Source organism: Talpa europaea (genome assembly GCF_964194135.1).
Source record: "Talpa europaea genome assembly, chromosome: 3".
Classification (NCBI taxonomy): Eukaryota; Metazoa; Chordata; class Mammalia; order Eulipotyphla; family Talpidae; genus Talpa; species Talpa europaea.
Window position 1 is genome coordinate 42,453,746 of NC_140069.1, and position 26,199 is coordinate 42,479,944.

General features: G+C 36.6%; 1 protein-coding gene across 1 annotated transcript in view; it reads right to left on the bottom strand.

The window, feature by feature from the left end:
- Positions 1-23,813, bottom strand: part of STMN2 (stathmin 2) — a 53,827-nt gene extending 30,014 nt beyond the window's left edge. The window contains exon 1 of the mRNA XM_084229469.1: positions 23,771-23,813. Within this exon, the coding sequence (XP_084085595.1) occupies positions 23,771-23,789 (19 nt within the window). The 5' untranslated portion in view covers positions 23,790-23,813. The remainder of the gene's footprint in view (positions 1-23,770) is intronic.
- Between the last annotated feature and the right edge of the window lie 2,386 nt (positions 23,814-26,199).

A 26,199-nucleotide genomic window follows, 5' to 3' on the forward strand; every position in this document is an offset into this window, starting at 1 on the left:
TCTGAAATGCAAATTTAACTGGGTATTTTGGATTTTATATGGCAACCAGCATAAATGAAACTAGATCTGAATAATGTTGAGGAGAACAGGAATAGAGAAGGTATATTTATTATTGCTGACATGGCAATGAGTTCTACAGAGACTATGTGAAAGATTTTTATGGGTAGGGAAGTGAATTCATATAAGGATTAACTCCGGGGAGCATCATTCACTTCATGGTGTTTATGAATGGCTTTCTCTGTATTCCAGGAGATAGCATTCCTATGGGCTACACTACAATGGTATTTTCAGAATTGTGTCCTGATAGTATTTCTGGGGATCAATTTTGCTCCAATATTTTGTATATTTTGAATTTTTGCTTATGTAACTGTTGTTTCTTAAGACATATTAAAACATGGATATATTTTGTACTAGAAAGTTAGAGTAAAATGAATTTTAAATATGTACAATTAAAAGAAATACATGCTTGAGACTTAAATTTACATCTATCCTTAAGGATACATTGGTGGAGGGTTGTCACTACTAAGTTGTAATCTGAAACCAAAAGTATTTGGAGTTGACTTTGTAATGGCTCATGAGAACTAACTACTAAATCTTTAGAAATATTTGTGACCAGTTGTTAATCACAGGCATTAAGTTAAATTATATACACTCTCCGTTAAATAAGTTAAACGGAAAATAAGTATTCAAGCTCAACACTTCTTAATTATTTTACTACATTGCACTGGTATCTAAGCCCTTGGGGTTATTTATATGGAGGAAATATTACGTATGCTATGCCACCTGTACCCCTACCCAGTTCTGTATCTGTGAGGTCACACTTGGTACTTTGATGTCAATAATGGTGACAGCATATTGCTGAAATGGGAAATATAACAAATCAAGTTTTATTGTTTTATTGATTGCTAGATTTAAGATTTCTGAGAAAAGGCAAGTGAAGTCTGCATTGAAAAGTATGTTTTGTCTGCAGCCATTATCATGTAAGTGGCATAAAAATGTGAGGGAATAGTCTAATATTTGAGGACAATAATCTAATATACCAAGGGAAACATTTATCACTGACCATTGATGATTGTGATTTCCAACTTACATTTTCAATGTTTCACTTTCCTCTTACTTCCAAATAAAACAATAGCATCAAACAGCATTCTTGTCAGAACAATTGCTACCTTAGGTTGGCTACCAATATAACATCACAAAATTAACTAAAACATTTTGTGAAAATAACTTGACTGTGGAATTTATAATAGAGTATTGCATAATTTGTTATTATTTATAAATTTTGCATAAAACATCTTTGATATCTGTAAAGTTGATAATAAATGTGTATAAGAAAAAAAGAATCTTTTTTTGAGCGAGTTGAGAAGCATGGAGGTGGCCTTAGGTTGGTTAGCTATAAGTCCTGGTTTGCCTCCATATATGTAGGTACAGATATGATATATAGATATAGATAAATAATTTGGATACACTTTTTTATTAACAGTAAAAAATTTCAAACAAATGCAAGGCTGTTAGAAACATAGTAAGATTTTGCTACTAATATTTCATACTTTGGATTGAAAATCATTTCCTGATTGATTTTTTGAAAATCAGCATATGTTCATCTTTTCACAGCACCCAATACCAAACAGGGTTGTATGCAGATTTGTAAGTATGTGGGAGGGGGTCGGTTATCCCACATAATTTTTTTCATAGCTGGTTGCATTTCCTATTAACTATTAATGTTTGCAAGTAAGTGCATTTCTCTCGTGAATTCATTTAAAATTCAACCCACATGATATGTAATGATTCTATAGCAATATCCACTTAACCTAATGATGTATGAACAATAATTGTTTTTCCATTCTTCCAAATGGCTACAATGGACTATGAGTAATGGTTACAGCTGCTATTTGTTCAGCACAAACAATGTACTGGGCAAGGAGTTAAGATACTCATATTTGTTTCCTCATTTAATTGTCACAACAATGGTAGGAGAAAGATCCTATAATTCCTTCAGTTTTACAAATGCATAACAAGTCTCAGAAAAGTATAGTAACTTGCTATTATGTGACAGATCATAAAGTGTGAAGTTTAATTCGAATGTATGTCTGTTTGACTTGATGAGCTTTGCTCACTTCCCTAACAATTTGCCCAGATGTATTATACACCTTGTTTCTAGAAGAAAATAAATGTATTTTATTACTGATTTTTAAAATAGAGACCAAGACTTTTCCTCTTCCCATTTTTTTTGCATTTGTTCTTTAATTAATTTCCACATGTGAAATGATTTGTGGATTTTACTTTATGCATAAGTGACTAGAAAACTCAGGAACAATTTCTTAAAAGAAATTCTGAGCATGTATGTTCTTATTACTCATTTAAGTATATCCTTACATGCTTACATCATAGGTAATGAAGTAAACAGAGAAACTGGCAAATATCTAGGTATTTTCAGGAAAAAAACACACATCAATCATTTGGGTAATGAAGTAAACAAAGAAACTGGCAAATATCTAGGTAATTTCAGGAATAAAACCACACATCAATTATTTGGGTATTTTAAGAATGATAGATTTTGGTTGAAATAAGCTGAATTTTCTTCATTTATTTATTGATTTTTCCTTGTATGTATGTAAACCTGGGGATTTTTTTTTCTTTAAGGAACAAAAAATGGTTGAGAAAAACAATACAATCTAGAGATTTAATAATCATATTAGATTTTGGGATAGATTAAAGCAAAGAGAGAATTTGTTTAATTTGTAAAATAGGAAACACATGTATAATTATTTCTCCAATTTGTTTAAATATATATCACAAAATCCAAACCCTTTGCTCAAACTTTTGAATACAACTTAATTTTACAGGTACTATGTTTCAACATGAAAATAATTATTTTTGAAAGATTAATTAAAAATAATGAGAAACAAGTGGTTTTAAAAATGTTCAGTTTTCTACTTGTATGGGAATTATCTGACATGTGTGGAAATTATCAATATGAGTTCTCATATTTGTCATTTTGTTGTTATTTGATTTAGACTCCTTTGTATCAGAAAAATGCCCTGTGTTGATCCATTTGGGGCAAAATTTTATCTGACTCCAGTTTTATCTAATGCTGATTGTAAAAAGTCATATGTATTAGTTTCTGTTAACATGGGAAAGACCGTAAGGGATGCTCTGGAGATGTGATTAATATTGGGAGAAAAATCTCTGAATTTATTGTTTCTCTGTGTCCTGACACATCAGCATTCTCAGTGACCACAGTAACACACTCAGTGAACTATGTCCTTTGACGTTGGCCTTGGGTTTTGCACACTCAACTGAAGGGCACCCAGGTCATCAGCATGTTCCCTTTCTTTTTTAAAATTTATTTTTAAAGATTTATTTATTTATGCAAGAGCTGGGATACAGGCCAGAGGTGTGGGGGGGTGGGGGGTTTAAAGGATTCACCTGAGACAGAGTGGGGAACAGAACACGCAGATTGACCAAAGTACACTGCTGAGGGGAGCAGTGGGCAAGTCAGGAGAGGTCTGCATCGCCTTGTGGGTTGCTCCCTGGCCAGGGATCGAACTCATGCTGCAGAGGTTGCAGATAGCTTCATAGGTTGCGTCTTAACCCCTTGCACCACCAGGGAGGCCCAGCATGTTCCCTTTCTTCCTTTCCTTTCTCGTGTTTCCCCGATGATCATATAGCTTAGCAGGGAGCTTTTCTTGGCAAGTCCTAAAGTATTCAATTAGAGTCAACCTAAATTTCTTTTTCTGAAAAGGTCTCTGGTCAGAGAGTAAAGGATAAAATCGGATGAGTCAAAGAATGTAGGATATAGGTTCTTTGCACTTGGTTTCACAGCAATTTGATTTGCACTGAGTTCTGAGATTTCACTGAAAAAACTGAAAAAATTCGAAGCATACCAATTTATATAAACATTAACCAAACCTATCTCCTCAGGAAACAAATCTGTCATTTCCAGGTAGTGGCATCTTTTGGATTTGGCAAATTGGAGTCGAAAGCTGTTGGATTTTGTCAGCAGTCCTCACTGCCAGTGCCCAGATTTAAACAAACAGCAGCCAATAGAAGTTACAGGATGCACTGCTAATGGGTTCAAAAAATCTTGAGATTTACACCCACAGTTATTACACTACTAATTCTATCCTCCATTCTCTTTCTCTCAATTTATCTAAGTGTTAAAATTGATAGGAATCAGTTACCTCTTAGCTTTTTTTATGCCTCTTTTTTCAGTCATAAATTAAGCTCCTGATGCTCACGTGTGTGTGTGTGTGTGTGTGTGTGTGTGTTGTAGTTGATAGTTTGGTATTTGAGGTCCAAGATACTGAGGTCAGATGATTTTCTAAATGTTAAATCTGTCATCATTTAGAAATACTTTTGGGAGCTCCATTTGCTATGATTTTTAAAAATATGAAAGACTAAAATGACTATTTAAAAAATTTGCATGTTATATCGACTTGAATTTGGATCTTAAAAAACTTTGGTTGATGAATATGTAATTGAAGACTCAAGATTTAAATGAAAAATCAATTTCAGATTTTTAAAGGTCTATTTTAATATCCCCAAGGATCACTGATATGAGGTAATGTTCTAGATATTTCTGCTATGATGATGTAATGCTAATTGGTTTAGTATAAAAATGTATTCAGTCAGACTACATTCATCCTATCCACTGCTTCCCCTAAGAATTACGGTCTCCTATGCTATCATGACCAGGGAGATAGTGAAAGATTAATATTTTGCTCAGCTGAAGGAGCATACTTTTACTGTACAAATAGATATCAAGTGAAACAAAGGGACATTTAAGGTCAAAGCTGTACAACCAGTTGCTGAGTTTTACAGAAACATATAAGGCTCTTAAATTTCAATGTGATTGATTTTTGGCAAAGCAACTGTGACAGGGAAAGATATGGATGATATAAATCAGTCCTCATGATCAAAATTGTAATAAGAGCAACAAATTGTATTGACCTGGTACCTCAGAGTAGCCTTGATTTCAGTTAAAACTTTTCCTGAGTGTAATGAGAGTTCTACTGTATCATCAAGGCCTGTCCTTTTTCCCTCCTCCCTGATGAAAGAAATTCATATGGTCCCACTTGGAGACCAACTGTGGTTTAAAGGAGTAATGAAGGCACTTCATTCTGTTTATGCTTCAAAATTTCATCATCAAGCTAATTCTGAATATGAGGGATATTTTTTTTTCTTAAGCCCCCAATCTGCCAGGTACTATTAATAAACCCAAGATGACAGCTAGATTAGTTAAGACTTAAACAAGATGCCAGGGTAAACAAAACAGAGTCTACTCATTCAGCTAAGTGGAGTTTTCTTGTGTGTGACTCTCCCCTTCCCTGCAGTCTCCCATGAATGCAATGGCCTTTTGAGGCTGCCATGGTGTCCTCTGAATTCTATTCCCAAAGTGGGTTCCCACGCCATCTAAGTTTCTTTCCATTACTTTTTAGGTTTTTGGCTGGAGAATAGAAAAATATTTTGCACACATTCTTCATTAAGCAAAATGAATTCTCTGCAGAATGATTGCATCTGTGGGTTTGATTTCTAGAATCAAATCTTTATCAGTTCCTTATTGTTGTCCTTTTTTGTATTTTCTCCAGAAAATAAGCCCTGGTTTCTGCTTGAAATGGATTTTAGAATTGCCTGACTATGACTGATGTCTTTGTATTGAATAAAGTGGTGTAAGCCTATATATGTGATGAATTACCAATGATCTCAGTGAAAGCAGCAACTTTTAGAAATGGAAAATGTGACTTTTATCACAAATGAAAAATTAAAAAGCTGTAATATAAGATTCAGTTAACTTTATCTTAGTTAATGAGCCAGTTGGCTTTCCCCTTCAATAGGCCAGTGGTTAGTTACTGAGGATACAGACTTAATGAACTCAAGAGAAACCTATTTGTTATCACAAGCTGGGTTTGCCTGTCTTCTCATAATGGAATATGCTAATTTATACAGAACAATGAAAAGAAAAAGTTGTATTAAGTAGGGATTCTGCAGCAATTTGTGTGGCATGTCATAGCAGTTCTATCCTGATTTAATTTTTCTACCTATCTGAAAATTTTTGAAAGGTTCAAAGAATATTTCTTCAAGACTTTGGGCATAAACCTTGCCCATAAACCTTCCTTGGAATGGTGTCAAGTTTTCGTGCATTTGAAGGATTCTGTATTGTTGTTTTAGTTCTGGGTTTGTCTTACAAAACCCATACTATCTTTTTTTTAAAAAAGAGTTATTTATTTATGCATACAAGAGCTGGGGTACAGGCCAGAGATGTGGGGTGAGGGGTTGAGAGGATTCACCAGAGACAGTGGGGAACAGAACAGGCAGACTGACTGAAACACACTGCTGAGGGGAGCAGCGGGCGAGTCAGGAGAGGTCCGCTGCGCCATGTGGGTCTTTGCTCCCTGGCTGGCCGGGAATCGAACTCATGCTGCAGAGGCTGTGGATTGCTTCATAGTGTGGTGCTTAACCCCTTGCGCCACCAGGGAGGCCCAAAACCCATACTATCTTTAATTGCTGCTTGCATCAACTCTGACTAAAAGAAGTATTTTAACTGGGTGTTATCTCCAACTAATATTTATTAAGTTTCCACTGAATAAAATCCTTATGTGAACAATATGAAAATTATACTTGCAGTAGTCTCCCTATGTTTTCTTAGGAACTGAATGGTATATAAATATTTAATAGAAGAAAACTATTTCAGTTAGAGGCCACAAAAACCTCATACAGGAACCAGCATTTTGCTTGCTTCTAAAAACCTTAGAATTCCAGAGTCTCATTCAATGAAACTTCGTAAAATGCCCAGAATGTAATATTTACTCAATAGTGCCCTAAAAGTTGGACTTTCAAAACACATTCGTTAGAGATTTATTTTGGTCATTCAGAAACTGCATTACCTGCTTATATAATTGGTATAATCAACAAAATCTGAATAGTCAGGTACTTTTTCCCCTAAATGAAAATAAACCCTGTGACTTTCCTAGTCATACACAAGTAATATGTCTTACAGTTTCTTTGTGTCAAAGAGAATAGCATGAACAGATACATATTTAAGAAGATAAGAGATATGGATCTTGTCAAGCTTTAGAAATATCTGATGTGAAAAAAATGATCACAGTGCATTATGTTTGAGTATCTCTGGGAGTATGTGAGAGTAAGAAGTAAGACTCTGAGATGAGTGTGAAGCTTGTTAATATTAGAGATATCCACAGTGTGAATATCTTCAGCATCCATTTTGGAGACAATTAAACAGAGAGGAAGAAATTGTTCTGGTTCTCTTGATATACTATGAAAATTGCTTTTTTGTTTTGGAATTCAAGTGCTACTTCCACAACCTTTCCCATGATAAGGCTTGTATTCTGAAATAGGATTCATCATATCATACATTAGCACCTTAATTAGTATAATTTTCTAAGCGGAATGAAAAGCCATATTCAAAGCAAGTAAATAATGTGTCTGAACCCTCTGCATTCCTCTGAGTTTTGTGTCCTCACCATTACAAACAAGATTAAAATACAGAAGACAACTTGGTCCAGGATCAGTTTTCTAAATTTTCTTTCTTTCCTGTGCTTTTTGTTTCTTCTGGATATTTTGAAATAAAAGCTCCCCTAAGAGAAGGTTATTTTCAATGGCACAAGTTTTTCATGTTCATGCTATAGTAAATATAGATTTGTTAAGTTATTGCTTCTTCACCTCCCCAAATATTTACCTTTTATTATAATAAAGCAAATGGCTACAGAGAAGATAAACAGGTTGAAATGGTTGTTGTCACCTGAAATGGCACAAAACCCCAGAAAGATTTAAATACTGTGTGTTCTCCTGAAGGTAGATTTTGTAGTACATTGTAAAATTAAGAGTGCCTGAGAATCAGAAGAGTTTATTCATATTTTGAGGAAATACTTTATGAAGGTTATATGGTTTGTTTTGGTTATTGCATTTTGTATTTCTTTTATGAAACATGCTTGATTTGGATTGGTGAGCAATATTTCACAAAAGACTTCTTTATTTTCAATGACATAGATATGTTTGCATTGTTAGTAAATCTGCATTTTGTCTAAAGCAATTTTACTCACTTGTCATAGCATTTTAGGCCTTGAAACAAGAGTTAAAATTATCTGATGATAGTATCATTTTATAGAGGAAGAAATCAGGCTATTATTTCTTTAAAGGCTACCCCCACCCACACGCTTTGGGAGTCATGGGAGAGAATGGAAAGCAGAAGTGGCAAGAGGTTACAATGAATGGAAGTGATGGTAGACTTTAAAAATAGTAAGTCTTGGGCCTCACTGGTGGTGCAGAGGTTGAGATCTCAGCGCTATCAGATTATCACCAGTCACTGCAGCGAGTTCAATCCCTGCCCAGGGGTAATCCCACCTGGCTCAGCAGACCTCTCCTGTCTCACTTGCTGCTCCCCTCAGCAGTGCATTTCAGTCAATAAGCCTGTTCTGCTCCCCACTATATCTCTGAAGAATGCTCTCACCACCCCCTGCCTCTCACCTACACCCCAGTTCTTGCATGCATAAATAAATAAAAATAAATCTTAAAAAAAAATTGGCCTTTCATTATTTGACTCTGTCCTGTCTAGATCTGGTTGTACATTTTTAATGTTAGGTAATAAAATGCAATTATTTTGCATCATGGGTTTTTCATTCCCTTTTTTGAAATTCAGAAAATCTTAATTCCCTCTTCCAGAACATATATTTTAATTGCTCTTGGAAATCAAATTTGTGTGCATGTGAGGCCCAGTTCTTGGGATACATTCAGATGGGTGGTATTTGTTCTTGCTTCTGCTGGGAGATACAATATATGTGTCCTCCATATCACTTCCAGAATTCCTCCAGCTACAAATATTTCATAAAAATATTTTTTAAATATTTTAAAAATATATTCTTTTACTTAAAAAATTCTGGGATGTGTGGAGACTTTCAAGGTAGGAAGGTATTATGGGGCATTTAGATGTTTTTTAGAGCCTTAGAATTTTACATTTTAAGAACTTGAACAAGTAATCTAACCTTTCTGGACCTCTCTCTCCTCTGTAATTGGTATTGCCAATCTCTGGAATTCTATGATTCTATAAATTTTGCAAATTTTATCTTTAATGGAGGAACTTTGCCATTACATACAGACTGCACATTTTGGTGTTTTTTACAGGAAGGACTTTCTTTACCTACTTTCTGTTAAGCAAATTATTTTAAAGAAAAGGAAATCTTACATTCCATATTTTGCTTGGCATATAATTTCCTCTTTATGAATCATAATATTTCATATTAAATATTTATGTGATAGAAATAAAATAGTATTAAATAATGTGTTTCATAAAGCAGCTATATTTTTAATTTTTAAAAAAGATTTATTTATTCATTTACACAAGAACGGGGTACAGGCCAGATGCATGTGAGGGTGAGAGGATTCACCAGAGACAGAGTGGGGAACAGAACAGGCAGACTGACTGAAATACACTGCTGAGGGGAGCAGCAGGTGCGACAGGAAAGGTCCGCTGCACCATGTGGGAATCTTGCTGGTGGCTAGGATCGAACCGGCGCTACAGAGGCTGTGGACAGCTTCACAGCGTGGCACTCAACCACCTGTGCCACCAGGGGAGGCCCAGCTATATTTTTAATTTTAAGTTGTCAAGCTACTAGGGCAAATTTCACTTTTTCATATATAACATTACGATCTATTTTTGACTTTAAAGTTGTTTTAATTAAGCAGAATATGTGATGCATAAAATATAAGATTTTTGGATGCCATCTGGAATTCCTTTTGAATTCATGATACTTGTGCTTCAAGATATGAGGAGAACTGGTATGTTGGTATATGTTAGTGTAACTGAGTGAGATTAGAATAACCGATGCATTTTATTTTATTTTATTTGTGGCAGCAATTAGCATATAACTTGGTTATAAACATTCTCTACAAAAAACTGAAGGCAAAAATAGAATCAAGTATTTAACCTGCACAGGTAAATATTAATTAGAAGTTGGCATAAGTTGCTGATATTATTTTTAAAAAATCACAGCTTGGTAACCTACAATGCATAAAGGCATAATATTGGTTTTTCTTCATGTTCCATTTTCTGTAGACTTATTCAGCCTAAATGTTACTGAAAAAAGATAGTGGACTTGTAGTTTAGGGTATTGCTCACAATTTCAAAAAGCTTGCTAAATAATAGAGTAGGACAAGAGATCTGAGTCCTAGGATGCGGTGATGATTCAGAAATGTCTACAACAATTGTGACTCATCATGCCTCCTATAAGGCTGGGTTTGTCTCTCTCTAAAAACACAACTGAATCGAACTTTTTTCCCTTACCAGAGTATTTGAGATTTGTTCTATTTCCAAAACTACAGTCGTTTTCCTGGTTTCACCTAATTTAGCCCTTATTCTTCTACTGTTTATGTTTACTGCTAATTGTTTCTTCCCAACTACACTTAAGTTTTTTTGAGGGCAAGGGGAACTGTCTTATTATTTTCAGTATTTCCCCCACACAGAGACGTGTGTAGCAGTTAGTAAGTGTTCCATAAATGCTTATTCACTGGTTGCTGAACAGGGAGAGTCTGCTCATCTGCTGCAAATGACACCTGTTGTGTCCTTATCAGTGGCCCAGCTGGTTTCCCAGGGAGACTAGATGGAGAATGAACTAAGAGCCCAGATATTGGAACCAGGTTGGCTCAACTCTTCTGTTCACTAAATATTCTAGCTTCATTTTATTGTACTGGCACGTATCTGTGCACTTTGGAGTGGGCTACTTCTCTCACTTACCCCTTATCCCATAGCTGTAGCTATGCGGGCAGTTTCAACTAGCACTACCCTTTATAAAGTCAGCTTCTTAACAGCAGGAAATCCACTCTCTGTAGGCAACAAGTAAAAGGAGGCAGGTTGATTGGTTAGTCTGTATTTATATGTTCTAATGTTTGCTTCAGATTAAAGGCAAGTCATTGTCATCCTCGGATAATGAGAATAATATGAATGGGAATTGAAGACTTGTGCTTCAGCTCAGGATCTGTTCGACCTTGGACAACTTAGTAATCTTCTGAATAGGAGTTTCTTTATCCACAAATTAAGGATAGGACATTGTTGTAAGGAATGAGGTAGGTATGTATTAAGAAAATAAAATGTTGTACTGATAGATGAATGAAGATTAATCTCTAAATTGATCTTCATTCTTGAGTGACATTTTGAAGTTTATAAGGCTTGACTATCAGGAAGTGTTGTGACACCTAATTTCTTATTATTTTGAAGCTTTTCTTCATCCTTATAAAATCATTAAACCCAAACAGAGCTCATCTGCAGCTAAGGGAGATTTTAAATATAGTGGTTAACCAAGTGGGTTTGGGGTTAGACTGATTGGTTTCAAATCCTGGCACTACCCCACATTGGCTGGGTGTGACCTTACCTCCCTCCCTTTGTCACCTGTGAAATGGACATAACAGTCCTGTAAGGTTAATGGCCCCGTTGCAGTACTCGATGCTTCGAGAACTCAGCACATGCGAGCCCAGCATTGTTATTCCTGCCAGTCACAACAGTGCTGTTAAGTGCACAAAGTGAAATATGGTTCTCCCCTAAAAGAAGCCCTCAGTGTGGCAGGATATAAGACAAGGAAGTGTCTGTAAGAAAAAAGAAAGTAAAAACGGTCTGCAAGGAGAAGGTGGAGTGCTATCAAGAGAATTCCGGCTCTCGTAACATTTGGGCCTCAGAACAAGTTTCTTCATTTCCTTTGGCTTCTGCTTTCCTTTCTCGTCAAGTGAGGATAATGAAAATGAAACTGTCTCATGATTGCCATACAAATTAAATGGAAAAATAGCTTAGGGAAGTGGATGTGGAACAGGCTCATGGAGGCGATGGTTGACCAAAAAAAAAAAAAGGAAGGAAGGATGAAAATTAAAAAAGTGCTACAAGATGGTATTTGATTAATCCCAAACTTGCTGCTAGACAATAAGCCTGTAAGAGTTCCTAAGAAAGAAAGATCAGGGAAAACTAGATTTGTTAGCTTTCGTCTCCTGTTTTTTGGATAGAGAGCAAACCCTTTTCAGAAACAGTTCAACTGAAACCTTTTTGACATCTTGGCTGAGTATTCTCACCCTACATACTCACCATTCACTTAAAAAAAATTATCTAGTGATGAAATATGTAGTTTTCTGGGTGGAATAATAAGTATTTGCTGTTTGTTATGAGTGACATACTCACTCTGCAATAAATTTAAGTGAGGAGGTTTTTATTCTTTCTTTTCAGCTAGATGAGTAGGGCACACAGTCTCTCAAGTTACATTTTTTTTCCACTTCTTCTCTTAGGTAAATTTAATACAGTTTGCCCCATTTCATAACCAATACAGAATTACAACTGTTTTTTTTTTTTAAATAATTTTAGGAAAAACTTCAACAGATGAAATCCAGTTTTTTCAAAACTGCTTAATTCACCATTTTGTAAATGTCAGTCCTGAATTTAGAAAAAAAATTTCATCCTGTATACTGAATTTCATTTTTAAAAATGTTTTTTATTATTAAACTTTTAAAAACAAGCTTTTGGTTAATAGAAGAGATGCATAATTCTGACATGTGTATGGATCCTGCAGCTACAAAATTAAAGATAAATATTAAAAAACTAGAAGAAATGTGGGTTCATTTTTTCTCTACCTTTGTGTTGTACCTAGCCATTTCAGAATTATGTTAGATTTTTGTAAAGTGAAGAAATGTCTACATTTTCTTTAAAGTTGAGCTCTTTTACCTAATACAACATATATCACCTTGTGAGAATTTAAATTGCTTTGATGCTTTCATTTAAAGTTCCACCTTTGCATTATTCCACATTTATGAGAAATTAGGAGTAAATATATCATCTGTATTTTATGAGCTATAAATATGAAAAAATATTGAATATTTTTATATATATTGTTATTATCATCAGTCTCAAATTTGAATAAGGACTTTACTAGTAAATATAAGCATATATTTCTATGGCTGCAGTTATGTCATCAATATACCATACATTTATACACCATACAGTTATGTACCATACATTTATATACATTGTTATTTAGGAGGCAAAACAAAATTATTAAAATGCTCCTATATATCGGTCATTAAATATCCTTCCTTAAGCCTTTGGGAAGTCAGATGCTGCAGAGGAATGTTATTTTGATTTCTCAGGGTATCTTTATTATCCTGAAAATTACATTCTAACATTGATTGGTGCCTTCAACACTACTGTGAAAAGGAGTTATTTTGATGAATAACTGGGTGGGGACTGACTATACTAAAATTTTGGGTGCGTTAGTTACTTCTTAGCCAATATTTATTTAGGAAGAAGAATAATCTTAATTATCTACTTAGGGGTGGGCAGGTGGGAACTGAGCACAAGTTCTCAAAATTTCAGACATTATTGTCTAAGAAATTTAATAAATATTGTATTTCAATTTTAATTATTTAATAACTTTTTCAAAAAGCCAATTACTCAGTTTCTATGTTCGTTGTTCCCTCTTTACTCACTCTAAAAGCACATTCATTGGTATTATCATGAATGTTACTATCATATCTAATGATATTTTTAAAATGTAACCCCTTACTGTATTTATATAGAACTTGACAGATAGTAATCACTTTCACATTTGTTTCCTTTATTCTGAAAATGAACCTCAGATATAAGACAGGGTTAGTGTTAGTATCTCACTATTCAGTTAGTATTCACTATATTGTTAGTATTCAGCATCACTATAGATGCTGAATTAGAGGACAGAGAGGACAAGCAATCTGACCAAGTTCGATTCTAAGACTAGAACTTTGGGCTTCAGATTCTACTTCTGCACATTTCCTGAAATTCAGTATCAACAGCATGAGGAGAGGGCCAGAGCTAGAGGTTGAGGCTCTTTGCTCTCTCCATTCCACATTGCAGTGAGTCAGAGATGGGGATTTTCATAGTAGAGGCCACGCTGCTCCTGGTACCCCACTGGTTACCTTCACATTAGGTTTAATCCAAGTGTGCTCCTGGCCTAGCAGCATCAACACCACTGGGAGCTGGGCAGAAATGCAAATTGAGAGGCTCCAAATCAGATCCAGGGAATTAGAACCTCTGGGCATGGGTCTGAGGTCCCTGCTAGCTACTGATGCTCAGTCAAGTAGTAAAGTTTGCATTCTCTGGGTAGATCTCAGTAATTCCTAGTTGATTTTCTCAGTGTATCATTATGTACTGTCCTGTAGTATTGTAGGGTACTGTAAACAGAGGCGATGGCTTCCATTTACAGTCAATAAATGACTGTTACTGATATATAATTTTTTTGTTTGTATGTACAGTCTTGTTTTCTTCAAAACAAGGGTCAGGACCATATTTATATTTATATTTTCTCAATATCTAGTATAAGCTTCAGAATAGTTAGCAAACAAAATATTTTACTTCAGTTGATTCCATTAACTGAATGACTTTGGACTGAAGGCAAATATGCTTCATGTGTGGCTTTCCTCGTCGTGCAACTCTGGTGACAGAACAGTGGAGCAGGTGCTAAACTTTATTAGGTTCATTTTGTATTGTACATATTATATAATTATGTATATTTGATTCATAATATGTATTACTTATCGTTGATTTCAAATTTATATATATTTAAATATATCTTTGACCTTCAATTTACTCATTTAAAACAGTAACATTATACAATGTCCATCTCATAGGAATTATATGAAGGCTAAAAAGGATTGAAAGGTGAATATTTTCTAAGCATTCCAGGTCGCATAAATAAGTTATGCCCTCAAATTTTTCTTTTGAACATTTTCAATCTTCTACTCGTCTTCTCTCTCTTTTTTTAATAAAAAGAAAAATTCCATCTAAAATATGAAAAGCTGGTTTTTTAAAGTGACAAGAATCTTGAATCATGTCATCTGTGCATCAAAAGACAAGAACTGATTCTGATCATTTTTCTTGTGTTTGAACAATGATTATGAGAAGAATGCTAACTTCCACTTCTCAGATAAGGCTATTTAGACTTCAGTAACAACAATAGATATTACTGCTGGAAATAAAAAAGAACCATATGGTAGTAAAGACAATTCTGTTCTGAAGGAGGGTCCCAGGGAAGCTGCACCTCAGTTTGTTACTGGGCAAGGATTCTGGGGCCCCTCCGTGGCCTGTAACAAGTTCAGTTGCCTGAGATAGTCAGTGCTCTTCCCCTTAGTGTCTGAAAATGATAATATGTGAAAACTTCTTGATGAGATTCTCTAGTCTGTTTTACAAATCAATATATTATAAGTTGAACTTGATCATGTGAGCTACTTTTATATTCACCAGGAAACTCAAATGGAAATATTACTAGGTTTACTGGTTTACTGTGAGCAATTTTGTTGAATGGGAATTAAACTTTACTGCTGCAGTTCATTAAAAAACAAAAACAAAAACAAAAAACAAAAAACTTCTGGGCCTCCCTGGTGGCGCAGTGTTTGAGTGCTGGGTTGCGAAGCTGCCTGCAGCCTCTGCAGCGCTGGTTCAATCCCCGGCCACTAGGTGAGGGTCCCACATGGCGCGCAGACCTCTCCTGACTCACCCGCTGCTCACCTCAGCAGTGTATTTCGTCAGTCTGCCTGTTCTGCTCCCCGCTCTGGTTCTGGTGAATTCTCTCACCCTCCTGTGCTTCTGACTGTACCCAGTGCTTGTATAAATAAATAAATAAATCTTAAAAAAAAAAGCTTTAAAAAAAAACTTCCAAAAGATGATATGAAATATTAATAGAAATTTACTTTAAACTTTTTTCTTGTAAGACATTTGTGGGATTAGGTTTAAACAAATTTCATCCATTTCTATTATCTTGATATAAAGACATACAACTAAATGATTGATAGGTTTGTATTATTGATGATCTTTTATATAAAGGACTTATACTAATGGATGAGGTCCAAATTTGGACATGTAAGAAATATGGAATTTATTCCAGAAGAAAAACTGCTAAATAAGCATGATTACAGCCATTGCTTTACAATCTTGGTAGAAAACAAAACCAATTGTCTTTCTCCATAAAAAGGTATTATTTTAAGCATGTTATTCAAGACCTATAATGATCTATTTCTACTCACAAGAAAAAATTTTTTAGGATATTGTAATTTTTCAAAATGTTAAATATTTTAGTCTGGAAGGCCACAAAATTATAAATGACAAAAATCTTATATTTTAGTTATGGTTTAATAGCATAATATGCGGCTTCTGAAGTACATTTCCTAGAGAAGCTGTAGTTCCAGATGACTAGTAAAATGATTGCTCAAATGCATTAATTAACCTTTACATTGACATAAAAATGTTTTGTGAGAACAAATGTACACAAAATGTTATCCTTAATCATGACTAATAAAATGGGTTAATGTAAACACAGGTTTTACTATTGCATAAGTCTCCTTGACAAATGACAGGACCTGATTCCTTTATTAAAAGATGATTAAAAAATGTTTCATAAGGGATTCAGTGCCTTCCCACAGATCTCTCCTTCTGCTTGCTTTTGAGGTAGTTAAGATGAAGAAAGTTTTGAAATAATATCTACTGATTACATTCATTTGAATGCCTGGACTGTATCTCTTTCTAATTCTACACTTATTTCATGAAACAAAATACTAAAATTAAATATCTAATGTCTATGGAAGAAGGTAAGGATCCATTTTGAAATGTGCCAGCCATTAGAGCACTGATTAGATTAAGATTTCTTCTCCCCCTCTAACCCAGAAATGGTCCTCAACATGTGCTCACATAAGACGTCCTGCTGCACTCTTAGCTGAGACTTAATACATTGGGCTGTGTGTTTCAGATATTACAGTCCCAAGGTCTCATAGGTCTCTTTCCCCAAAAGCTAAATAATGACAATTATTTTAATAAGCCCCAAGTTAGTCATTAATTCTAGTCATCATTGTGAAGGTAATTCCTCTGCAAGGTGCATCTTTGTTCAGAAAGGATAAAATAATCTCAAGTCTGCTAAACAAAATGGTGGTGTTACTGTAACTATGGAAACACCTCCAATGGAGCAGAAATACCACAGAACCAGTGCTGGTTTAACAGTATAGATTCTGGAGCCAGATCTGAAATCTGAAACTGATTAGTTGTGTGACCTTGAGCCAGTCATGTCACTTCCATGGCTTCAGTTTCTTTGTACATAATGCACCTACTTTTTAAGATTATTATATGATGAACATCACTAATAGGTATAAAGTGCTCAGAACAGTGCTTAGTATGTTCTATATGTTATATAAGGATTAAATCAATCAATAGAGATTGATTAGAGATCAGTATATTAGAGATTGATATAGAGATTCTGAAATTTATGTAGGCAGAAAGATGATTCTTGAAAGAAAACAGTGTTACAGGAAAATTGTTCATTAAAGAACCAGTCAAAAAATTTTTTGGCTTAGTCTTCAATCCTCTGAAATTTAGATTTTTGTTATAATCATATGAAGTATGTATTAGACAATCATGTCAGACTGCTAAGAATAAATGTTTAAAACACATTAACTTTCATCATACTGACTTAGCATGTTCGTGTTGTCTTTTTTAATGTAAAAATCTTCAAAATGGGAAAATTTCCAGTTTTTGAGAGATCCTGAAATGAACAACTCAAAGCAATAACAACAAAAAATGGATAAACTTGTAACTTCAAATTGAGTAACACTACATCCTACCAACTCTACGGCCAGTTTATTTGGAATCATTTTTTTGGTGTCCTATTTGGGAAACACTGCATTTCTAATTTCAGATATTTCACGTCTGGTATCATTTTTACTGAATAGGATTTCAAGAAATGTGGTATTATTTCCATGATCAGCCACTCACTGCATGGGAAGACTGACTATATGATCTTTTGACACTATTCCCCAGTAACTCATTTTTTTCCTTTAGGTTGACCTTCTTAGAAAGTGAGTATCAAATAATGGAGGCCTTTTATTGTCTTAAGTATACAAAAAAAAATACAATCTTTTTCACATATACAGTCACACTGAAAAATTTATCAGGAAGAAATACTTTTAGAATAATTTGGTAAGTAGTAATATGGAATATATTGAGAGACAATTTGAGGGCTGTTCAATCCTCATTTTCATTTCTTCAGAGTGTGGAATATTACCATGAACTAGCTGTTTAGTAAATGGAGTTATTTACTTTTGCATATTATCCCACAACTTAAAGGTAGTAAATTGAACTTTTATTGTTTTGTCAACAATAGTAAGCTAGCAATTCATCATCCTTAGCTGTGCCCTAAGTCACATTCCTTTTTTTTGGTCAGGCACATGCATACACACTCAGTCAAATTTTTCATTTCTCTTGATGGTCTTCTGTTGAGTCCTGCAATAGGAATATATTTTTAAAAATCCAATTAAGAGAAAGTGATGGCACAGAACACTTAATTCCCAGAAGAATAAAATCCCTAAAGATACGAGTTTGGAAGTGAAATGTTTTGTAAAGGTTGCCGTAGATTTGAAAATGTTATCCCATAATACCACACAGTTTGTGGAGGGGACATGTAGATCACAAATTTATATTCCTATAATTGATATATTTGGTGGTTAGTGTTAGCATCATCTGGGAGTTTGGGAATGTGGAATGTCTGGCCTCAACCTTATCTATTGAAAATCACAGGTAATTTATATATTATATATACATTAAAGTTTGAGGAACACAGTAATATGAAACTAGTAAAGATTTTACGGGACTCTAGTTACATGAACTATAAGAGCAAAAGAATTTCCTATCAATGAGAACATAAAAAAGCACTTTGGATGATCCTAAAAATTAGTTTACGCTTGTCTGCTTCTTACTTTATTACAATTAACATCATTTTCTACTAAACGAATAAAACTATTACAAGGAGATGCTCTGTAATTGTTGAAAGTTGATAAAAAATAGATTTAAATGTTTAAGTTTCAATGACATTAGATTTGGTTAAAAATGTTATCCTGTAAATGGAAAAGAAAAATAAACTTAGAAAATGGGAAAAGCATCCAGTTTGTGGTACCCATTCTCAGTATCACTTTCTTTCTACTTTTTTTACCTTGTAACCTGCAAGCTTTCTAAAGGTGGAGATAATATTCAGGTGTGCCTCCAACATCAAGCACATTTAGGTAAATTATACATATAATTTATCCCTTTCATCATTAAAATATTTTGTTCAATGTTATTAACTTGTCATGACTACTGACCATTTTTGACTATTCACTATAAACCCCCCCAATAACTTAAATGATACTATAGTAATAATGTAATGAAGCTGGAATGCAAAATCATAAGAGAATTATCAACTAGGGTCTGTTTATGAAGATCACTCATTTCATCTTATCTCCTTGAAAAGATACAAAAATTTCTACTCATGCACTATCACTGTAGTATTAACTCATTCAATAAGCTATTGTATGTCTGAGATAAAAGAAAATATTTTATTAAATGTCTAGTATTTTGGAAATGGGTTTAAACGCAATTACTTCTTTAGAGGACTTGATTGCCCTCTAGTGGGGTGAAAAATTAATGCACACGCAAATGTTTTACAATTGAGAGGACCAGGAGAGAACCAGTCTCAGTTCTAGAAACATCTGGGTCACCAGCTAATCCAGTGTTTTCTCTTTGTCTGGAAAATCTCTTGTATCTTTCAATGAAGTGACACATCCTGCAACAAGAGAATTGTGTGGGTTTCCAAGACCAACTGAACTAGAGTTAGGTATCAGCAGCCAAGGGTGGCCACGCCCAAAGTGGGCAGCTTCTGCTGGAGGCCAGCTTTACCCAGCCTTGTGAGCAACCAGACACTTGGGTGGAGCAGGGAACACTGTCGGTCCTATTCACTTGGAATAAAACAGAATGGCAACTGATTTAGGAATGTTCCTAAAAATGGCCTGGATTTATCAATGACAAAAATCCTTAATGATGTAATTGATTCATATTCCATTTCATTTTTAATGGTACAGATTTAACTTAAAAATTCTGTTTGACAGCTACTATTGATCTTCATAGAATTAAATAACTATTTCATCTTAATATATAAGGAGGAAAACTACTTTATATTGTGAATTGGTTTTATGACACTCTCTCTGAGAGGATTTTTCTTGAATCTGAGTAAAAGGTAGCTTATTGCAGCATATTCATCACTGAGAACAAGCTATTTGGTGGAGGACATATTGAGTCAAATAATAAAATACTTTCCCCACAATCTCTTCATTAATAATAATAAAAACACCAAAGTAAGGAAACATGTTTTTAATGCAACAAATAAAATACTGCTAGAGATGTTAATGACTAAGGACAGAGACAATTGCTTTAACAGCAACACAAAAACTCCTTTCTCCCTTTAAAAAAATTATTACAAATCTATGTCATATCACAAATCATCATTAATTTTGAGTAAATAAACTTCATATTTTAATATTATAAGCCATCGAATCTTAATTATTTTTTTACTTATATATCTTAATTGCTTATCATTTTGAAATACACTTTCAGAGAATATTAACATGCAAAGACAAACACCACCAGCTATATAAATTTATATTTTTGAACTAGTTTCTTGCATCAGGCTATGCTGGGTCACATAATGCTTGTTTGCAGGCTTAGCTTTCTCACTTGGCATGGATATATATATATATATATATACATGTATATATATATAATTGATAACCACTATTTTTCCTTTCCTTTCATCCTGAAATCCTGGCCAAATCCTCATCTTTTCACTTCTAGTTATTTACTTATGTTTAAAAGGTGCCTACTTCCTAAGAGAAGATACTGTGGAATATTATATGCACCTAATACAATCATGGCAAATACAATGGTGGTTTAATGAATCAGGAAAAAACACCCCCCCCCATTAATTGATTATGCTTTGCAACTGAAAAGATTTAAAAATCCGTTGTTTTAACATTGCAGAGGTTGTACTTCTGTTCATGATCTGCAGATGTAGCTTACTGGTTGCAGAAAGAATGCTTGCATTTGTCATATTTGGGGTGGGATTTTTATTAATGGATGGTGGCTACCATTTCATGATTCATGTTTCTAGGTAGAATTGAGATCATGTCAAGAATCAGCAAAATGAACAACAGCTAAAAAAAACAGTTAAAATATTGTGCATAACCTATATTTATATATTTATAGATATAGCCTTATGGAGTGCTTTTTGTAAATCATAAGATCCCAATTACGTATGTATATTTTCACCCATTGCAGTCAAAAACAATTCTCTGCAGAGCATTTTCCAACAATCTTTGGCAAACAAATCCTGCCTTAACAAGCATCTACGTATATATCTGACCCACATTAACATACGTAATTCTGACACCAGAAAACATATTTGCTTTTATAACGTTAAGTAAACACACAGAGAAAGAATTCTTTAGGGGAGAAGGGGAGAGAGGAATAGGTGGAAGAGAAAAGAGTGTAATAAGGGTTAGTTCTTAATCAAATGCAATCATTCAAACGTTTTGAAAAAATATGGCTATTGAGTCATGAAACAAAATGATTTTAAATAGTAATAGCAATAATAATACTGATGATGATGAATGTACAGCCTCCCTCTTGCAGCAGAAACCTCTCGGTTGGAGTAAAGAGCGCTGAGTGAAATTGCCCCCATTCTCTATTCTCAGAACCTTTCTGGACTTGCGGATAAACCGCGAATTGTGGGAAGCTGGGGTAGCTCAGGACACTGCGCAGAAAACCTTCTCCCCAGCTGCACCAACGGGGGCGATCTCCCAGCTAGCTGGAGGGGAGCGCAGGGCGCGGCACTGGCCTCTGCAGGGCTGGCGAAGCTCCACGCGCTGGTTTGCCACGTGCGCCCCCACCCGGCTGATGGTTCCGGCTTGGTGGGGTGCGGCTCGGCCGCACCCACTGGAGGAGCGAATTTCCCTCCTAGGGAGACTATTCAAGGGCTCTCCATGCCAGGAAATCAGAGAATAGAGCATGGGACGTGGACTTCTGCTGGGAGAAAATAATCCGTTGCTCCACGGGCTGTGGGAGGGCGAGAGCAGAAAACCTTCCCTCTGCCCCTAGGAAGGGGTCACCTCTACAGTCTTGCGGTGGGCTGGGGTGGGGCCGCGCCTTTGTGTGGCCGGGCGGGGCGCGAGCCAGCCTTTCTGCAGACACTCACTTGGCTGGCAGGGACTTGCGATGGGACTCAGAGCATTAACGGTTTCTGCGCACTTCAGGGGTGAACTGAACTGGGCCACTCTGGACTGTGGGGCTGCAAAAAGGACTGCAGACCTCTCAACAGCCCGTCCCCCGCATCCTTTCCTCTCTGCCTCGGAACCCGAGGGCTCCCCAGCTCTTCAAGGAGAGTGGGGCTGGGCGGAGCTGTCCAGAGCTAGTCCTTTCTGCTGTCCTTTTCCTTCTCAGAGTCCTGCACCGCGTCCTAGGGGAGGGATGCTTGCAATGGCTAATGACCTGTGGTTCCCCCCGACCGTCCACCCCCGGGCCACGAGCGCCCAACTATGGGGGCACTTGAAGCTCAAGACAGATTGAGGAGGCCTTGGGTTCGCAATTTTTTTGAGTCTGTTTTTCCAGCCTGTCTATGAGCTTCTGAAAACTGCCAATATATGGTCCTGTCTGCCCTACAAAATGAGTATTTCACGCGGCTTACTGAAGACCTTGGCCTCTTTTGTAGAAGCTTTTACCCCGATCAAATGAGTTCAAAGAAACCTTTATTTGCGTCTATGTCTAATCACCCCGTGTAAGTGTGTAAGTTGGTTTTTAAAAGAAAAATGTTAACCCACTTGTCACCCTTCCCCATCCTCTCTCAGTTAAGCGACAGTGGTCCAGGGGTGGGGAAGGCGGGGGCGATGGTCAAATCTCACTTGGAAATCTAGGCTGGGAGTCAGGAGCGCGAAGCATGGGGCGTGGCGCTGCTGTCCCCCCAAGAGCTGGGCTCCGGGGTGTCGCGCTCCGCGCCCGGCCTCCTTTCAGCGGAAGAAGCTGCACCCGGCTGGGGGAGGAGACGGAGCCGGCTCCACTCAGAACAGGGTGGGGCCGTCCGCATTGTGCGCCCAGCGCTGCAGGTGCCGCCTCCCCCATCTTACCCCCCGGGACTGTTCGTCCTCACACAAAGAAACCCCACCCCAGCGCCTGCGAAATAGCTGTCCCCTGCTCCTCCCCACCGTGCGCTTCCCCGCCCTTGCAGCTGCCCACCCGCGCCCTCCGTGCCCTCCTCGACTTCCTCTCGCCTTCCCCTCCCTTCCCTTAAAACAAAGGAGTCTAGGTTCCCCGCCCCCCTCCCCCACCCCACCGCCCCCTCCTTTAATTCCCAGTACCGCGCCCCGGGACTACTGGCTTCTCGGACGAGACAATACCATAAAATTTGCCTGGATTTCCGCCCCCCTCCCTCGTCTCCACCCATCTTTCAAACAGCCGAGAAGAGACCGCTTTGACTTTGTATTTTTCTTTTTTTCCTTTCTCTCACCCCTCCCTCTTTCCCATTTTCTTTCTAACTAGAGAAGAAATAAAGGACGTTATAAAGCACTTTCCAAAATGTCCCTTAACCCCATTTAAGACAAACAGTTATGGGGGACTCCTCCCCCCATGATTGAACCCCAATTTTAAATATGGGGTTTTTGATAATAAATTCCCTACCTTGGGAAGGCAGCTTACCTGCTTCTACCTTTTTAAAAGAAACTCCCTTTTCAGATTTCCCTCTTTGCCTTCCTCAAACCCCCAGGACTGCCCCTGTATTTCCAGTTTCCTGTGTTACCAATAACGTCTTTTTTTTCTCCATAAAATATGTCCGAATGCCATCCAACCTCTACGAGAGAAGGTGAGAGGTGGGCGCCAGGTTGAGCCGAGGGAGAACGAGGCGCAATGCCTTACCCATTGCTGTTTTAGCCATTGTAGGGATGTGCAGGTGCTGAGCCGCGGCGAAGGCGAAGGGTCCAGCTACAGCAGCGGAGAGAGCAAGAGAGAAGACTGAATAAGGCACTGAGTCTGCAGAGTGGGACCGTGCGAGAGAAAGAGCAAGAGGCAGGAGCCCATGAATAATTATCACTCAGAAGCTCAAGCAGATTGGCTCCCAAGGTCCCCTGACATGACTTCCGCAGAGTCAGAATCTCCAAGCATTAAATATTGATCGTCCAATGGTGCTGGAGTACAAAGTACCAGAATGCAGTTTGAAATGGAAATCAGTCCTTCCCTATCAGCTCCCCCTGTTTTGGGGGGCCTGTTAGTACAGTCCAAGTAGAGTGAAGCCTTAGCCCAGAAACCTCTGAGGAGCTAAAAACTGGGCTGTGCCTACCTTGGAGCCAGGAGGCTTGACTTTGTTCACTCATGTTTCATTAAACAAATAGACATAAAAAAGAAAGGGATTCAGAGGTCTGAGAAGTCATTGCAACACATTGACTATTGGAACATCTGCTTAAAATACTGTACTTTTACTTGTTCGTGTTTTTTCTTTCACCTTTGGCCCGGTCTTTGGTAGATTCTAATCTCCCAGGGCAACCTCATGTCTGGCTATGGTCATGGCTCAAAGCAGAATTGCATTGTTGCACTTTGCCTCTGGCAAAGCTGGATTAGATGTCTCTGGACCCTGGAGGGTCTTTCTGTAGAGAGAGTTCTGGTGTTTTCTACTATTGATACAAAAGGAAGGAGTTGTCTGGGCTGCTTGGGAATAGGGAGAAGTCGATATGGTCCACTGGGGGAAGTCATGGAAGAGGATGAGAATTAACCTCCTGTATCCTTCCATCTTGGTAACAGGATAGAACCAGTAGAGCTCTAAGGAGAACCCTTTACGTTGAAAACTTAGTGGAGATGAAAGGTGTGGTTTGGAACATGACTTTTCTGGACTCCATAGATTTAAGCCAAAGAAAGATGTGTTCAAGTAACAGATTGAGCAATATGCTATATGATAATCTCTGAGATCAGGTGTAAAAAGTAGTTTTTCATTACAGACAGGGTATTTATTAATTCACTCCCACTCAATGAATGCCATCCATTAATTCATTCTTTCTCACTTGACTCATGTACATATTCATTGAGGACTTAGCGTGTGCCCAGGTCTGAGAATACAGCAGTGAGAAATATTTTAAGACTAGTTCTCACAGTTTTTAAATATTGTTAAATTAAGATTTTTATGACTTCATTGAACCTTCCTCTAATCTAGATTCATTCAGAAATTATGGCTTTGACACTCAGAAAATAGGTAAGGAATCCCTAATTCAATGGATTTCAAAACTAAAAGAATAGCACTTTGCTGAACATGTAATCATAAACATGTTATGAATTCCTGGCAAGTTTAAGTTTGTAAAATCAGTTATGATTTTTTTCCTCAGGAATGAAATAAATTCTTAGTAGCTTTCTATCAAATAACATTTCAAAATTTCTTTCTAGCCTCAAGAATAATGTGCAGTTTTGAATGCATAAAACCATAATGGGGCACTCTCCTTGGTGCTGAAATAAATTTCTTCACCTCCTATTAATTTGTAAGATATTTTAACCACATGGACATCTTGTGGAATGAGAAAAGTTACTGGAACTGGAGCAGTTCTGACCTGCTGAATCATAGGAATAAGAGATAAAGTGGAGATCAATAAAATTGTTTATTGAACAGGAAGATTAGAAATTATTTTTCCTGTTATTGTACAGGTTTGTGACTATGACACAGCAAGAGAGCAATATAGAAGTTGGCAGAGACTGAAAATAACCATTTTGTACCCCTCTATAGTCATTTCCCACTTTAAATGTGATAGCTAATTTCCTCTCAGTAGAGCAGTTACCAGTCATGAGATGAGGGATTGTCAGCATGTCGGTGTGACTAATATCTTCATAGTATTCCTCTTCTCCCCCCCCCAACACCCTCTCCCCCTCTGGGCTATGTGTCATCTCTACACATTTTTTAACTTCATTGGAGAACTTAGGTCCCTAAGTCATGACTTTAACGTCCTTAACAACTACCATCGACAGTTGAACAAGATCTATTGCACTTTTGATCACTATGAGTAAAAGAAAACAAAACACACATTCTACTGTCTACTCACTCATTCTTTGGTGAACATTACTTACTGATGGATAGCAATGTGAGAGGGAGGTCAACATACACAGTCTCTTCTATTTCTGACTTTCTGAATGCTATTCACCTAACATATATATGATTTTCAAATAATGTTGAGTAAGGGAGAGGGTAGGTTAGTATGGTTAGCACCAGACTATAAAGATGGTAGACTATCATCAACTGACAAAGAAAAACTAAAATAAATTCAAAGAATAGAGTTATAATAAATGCTTGTTTTTTTCCTTTTAATTTAACA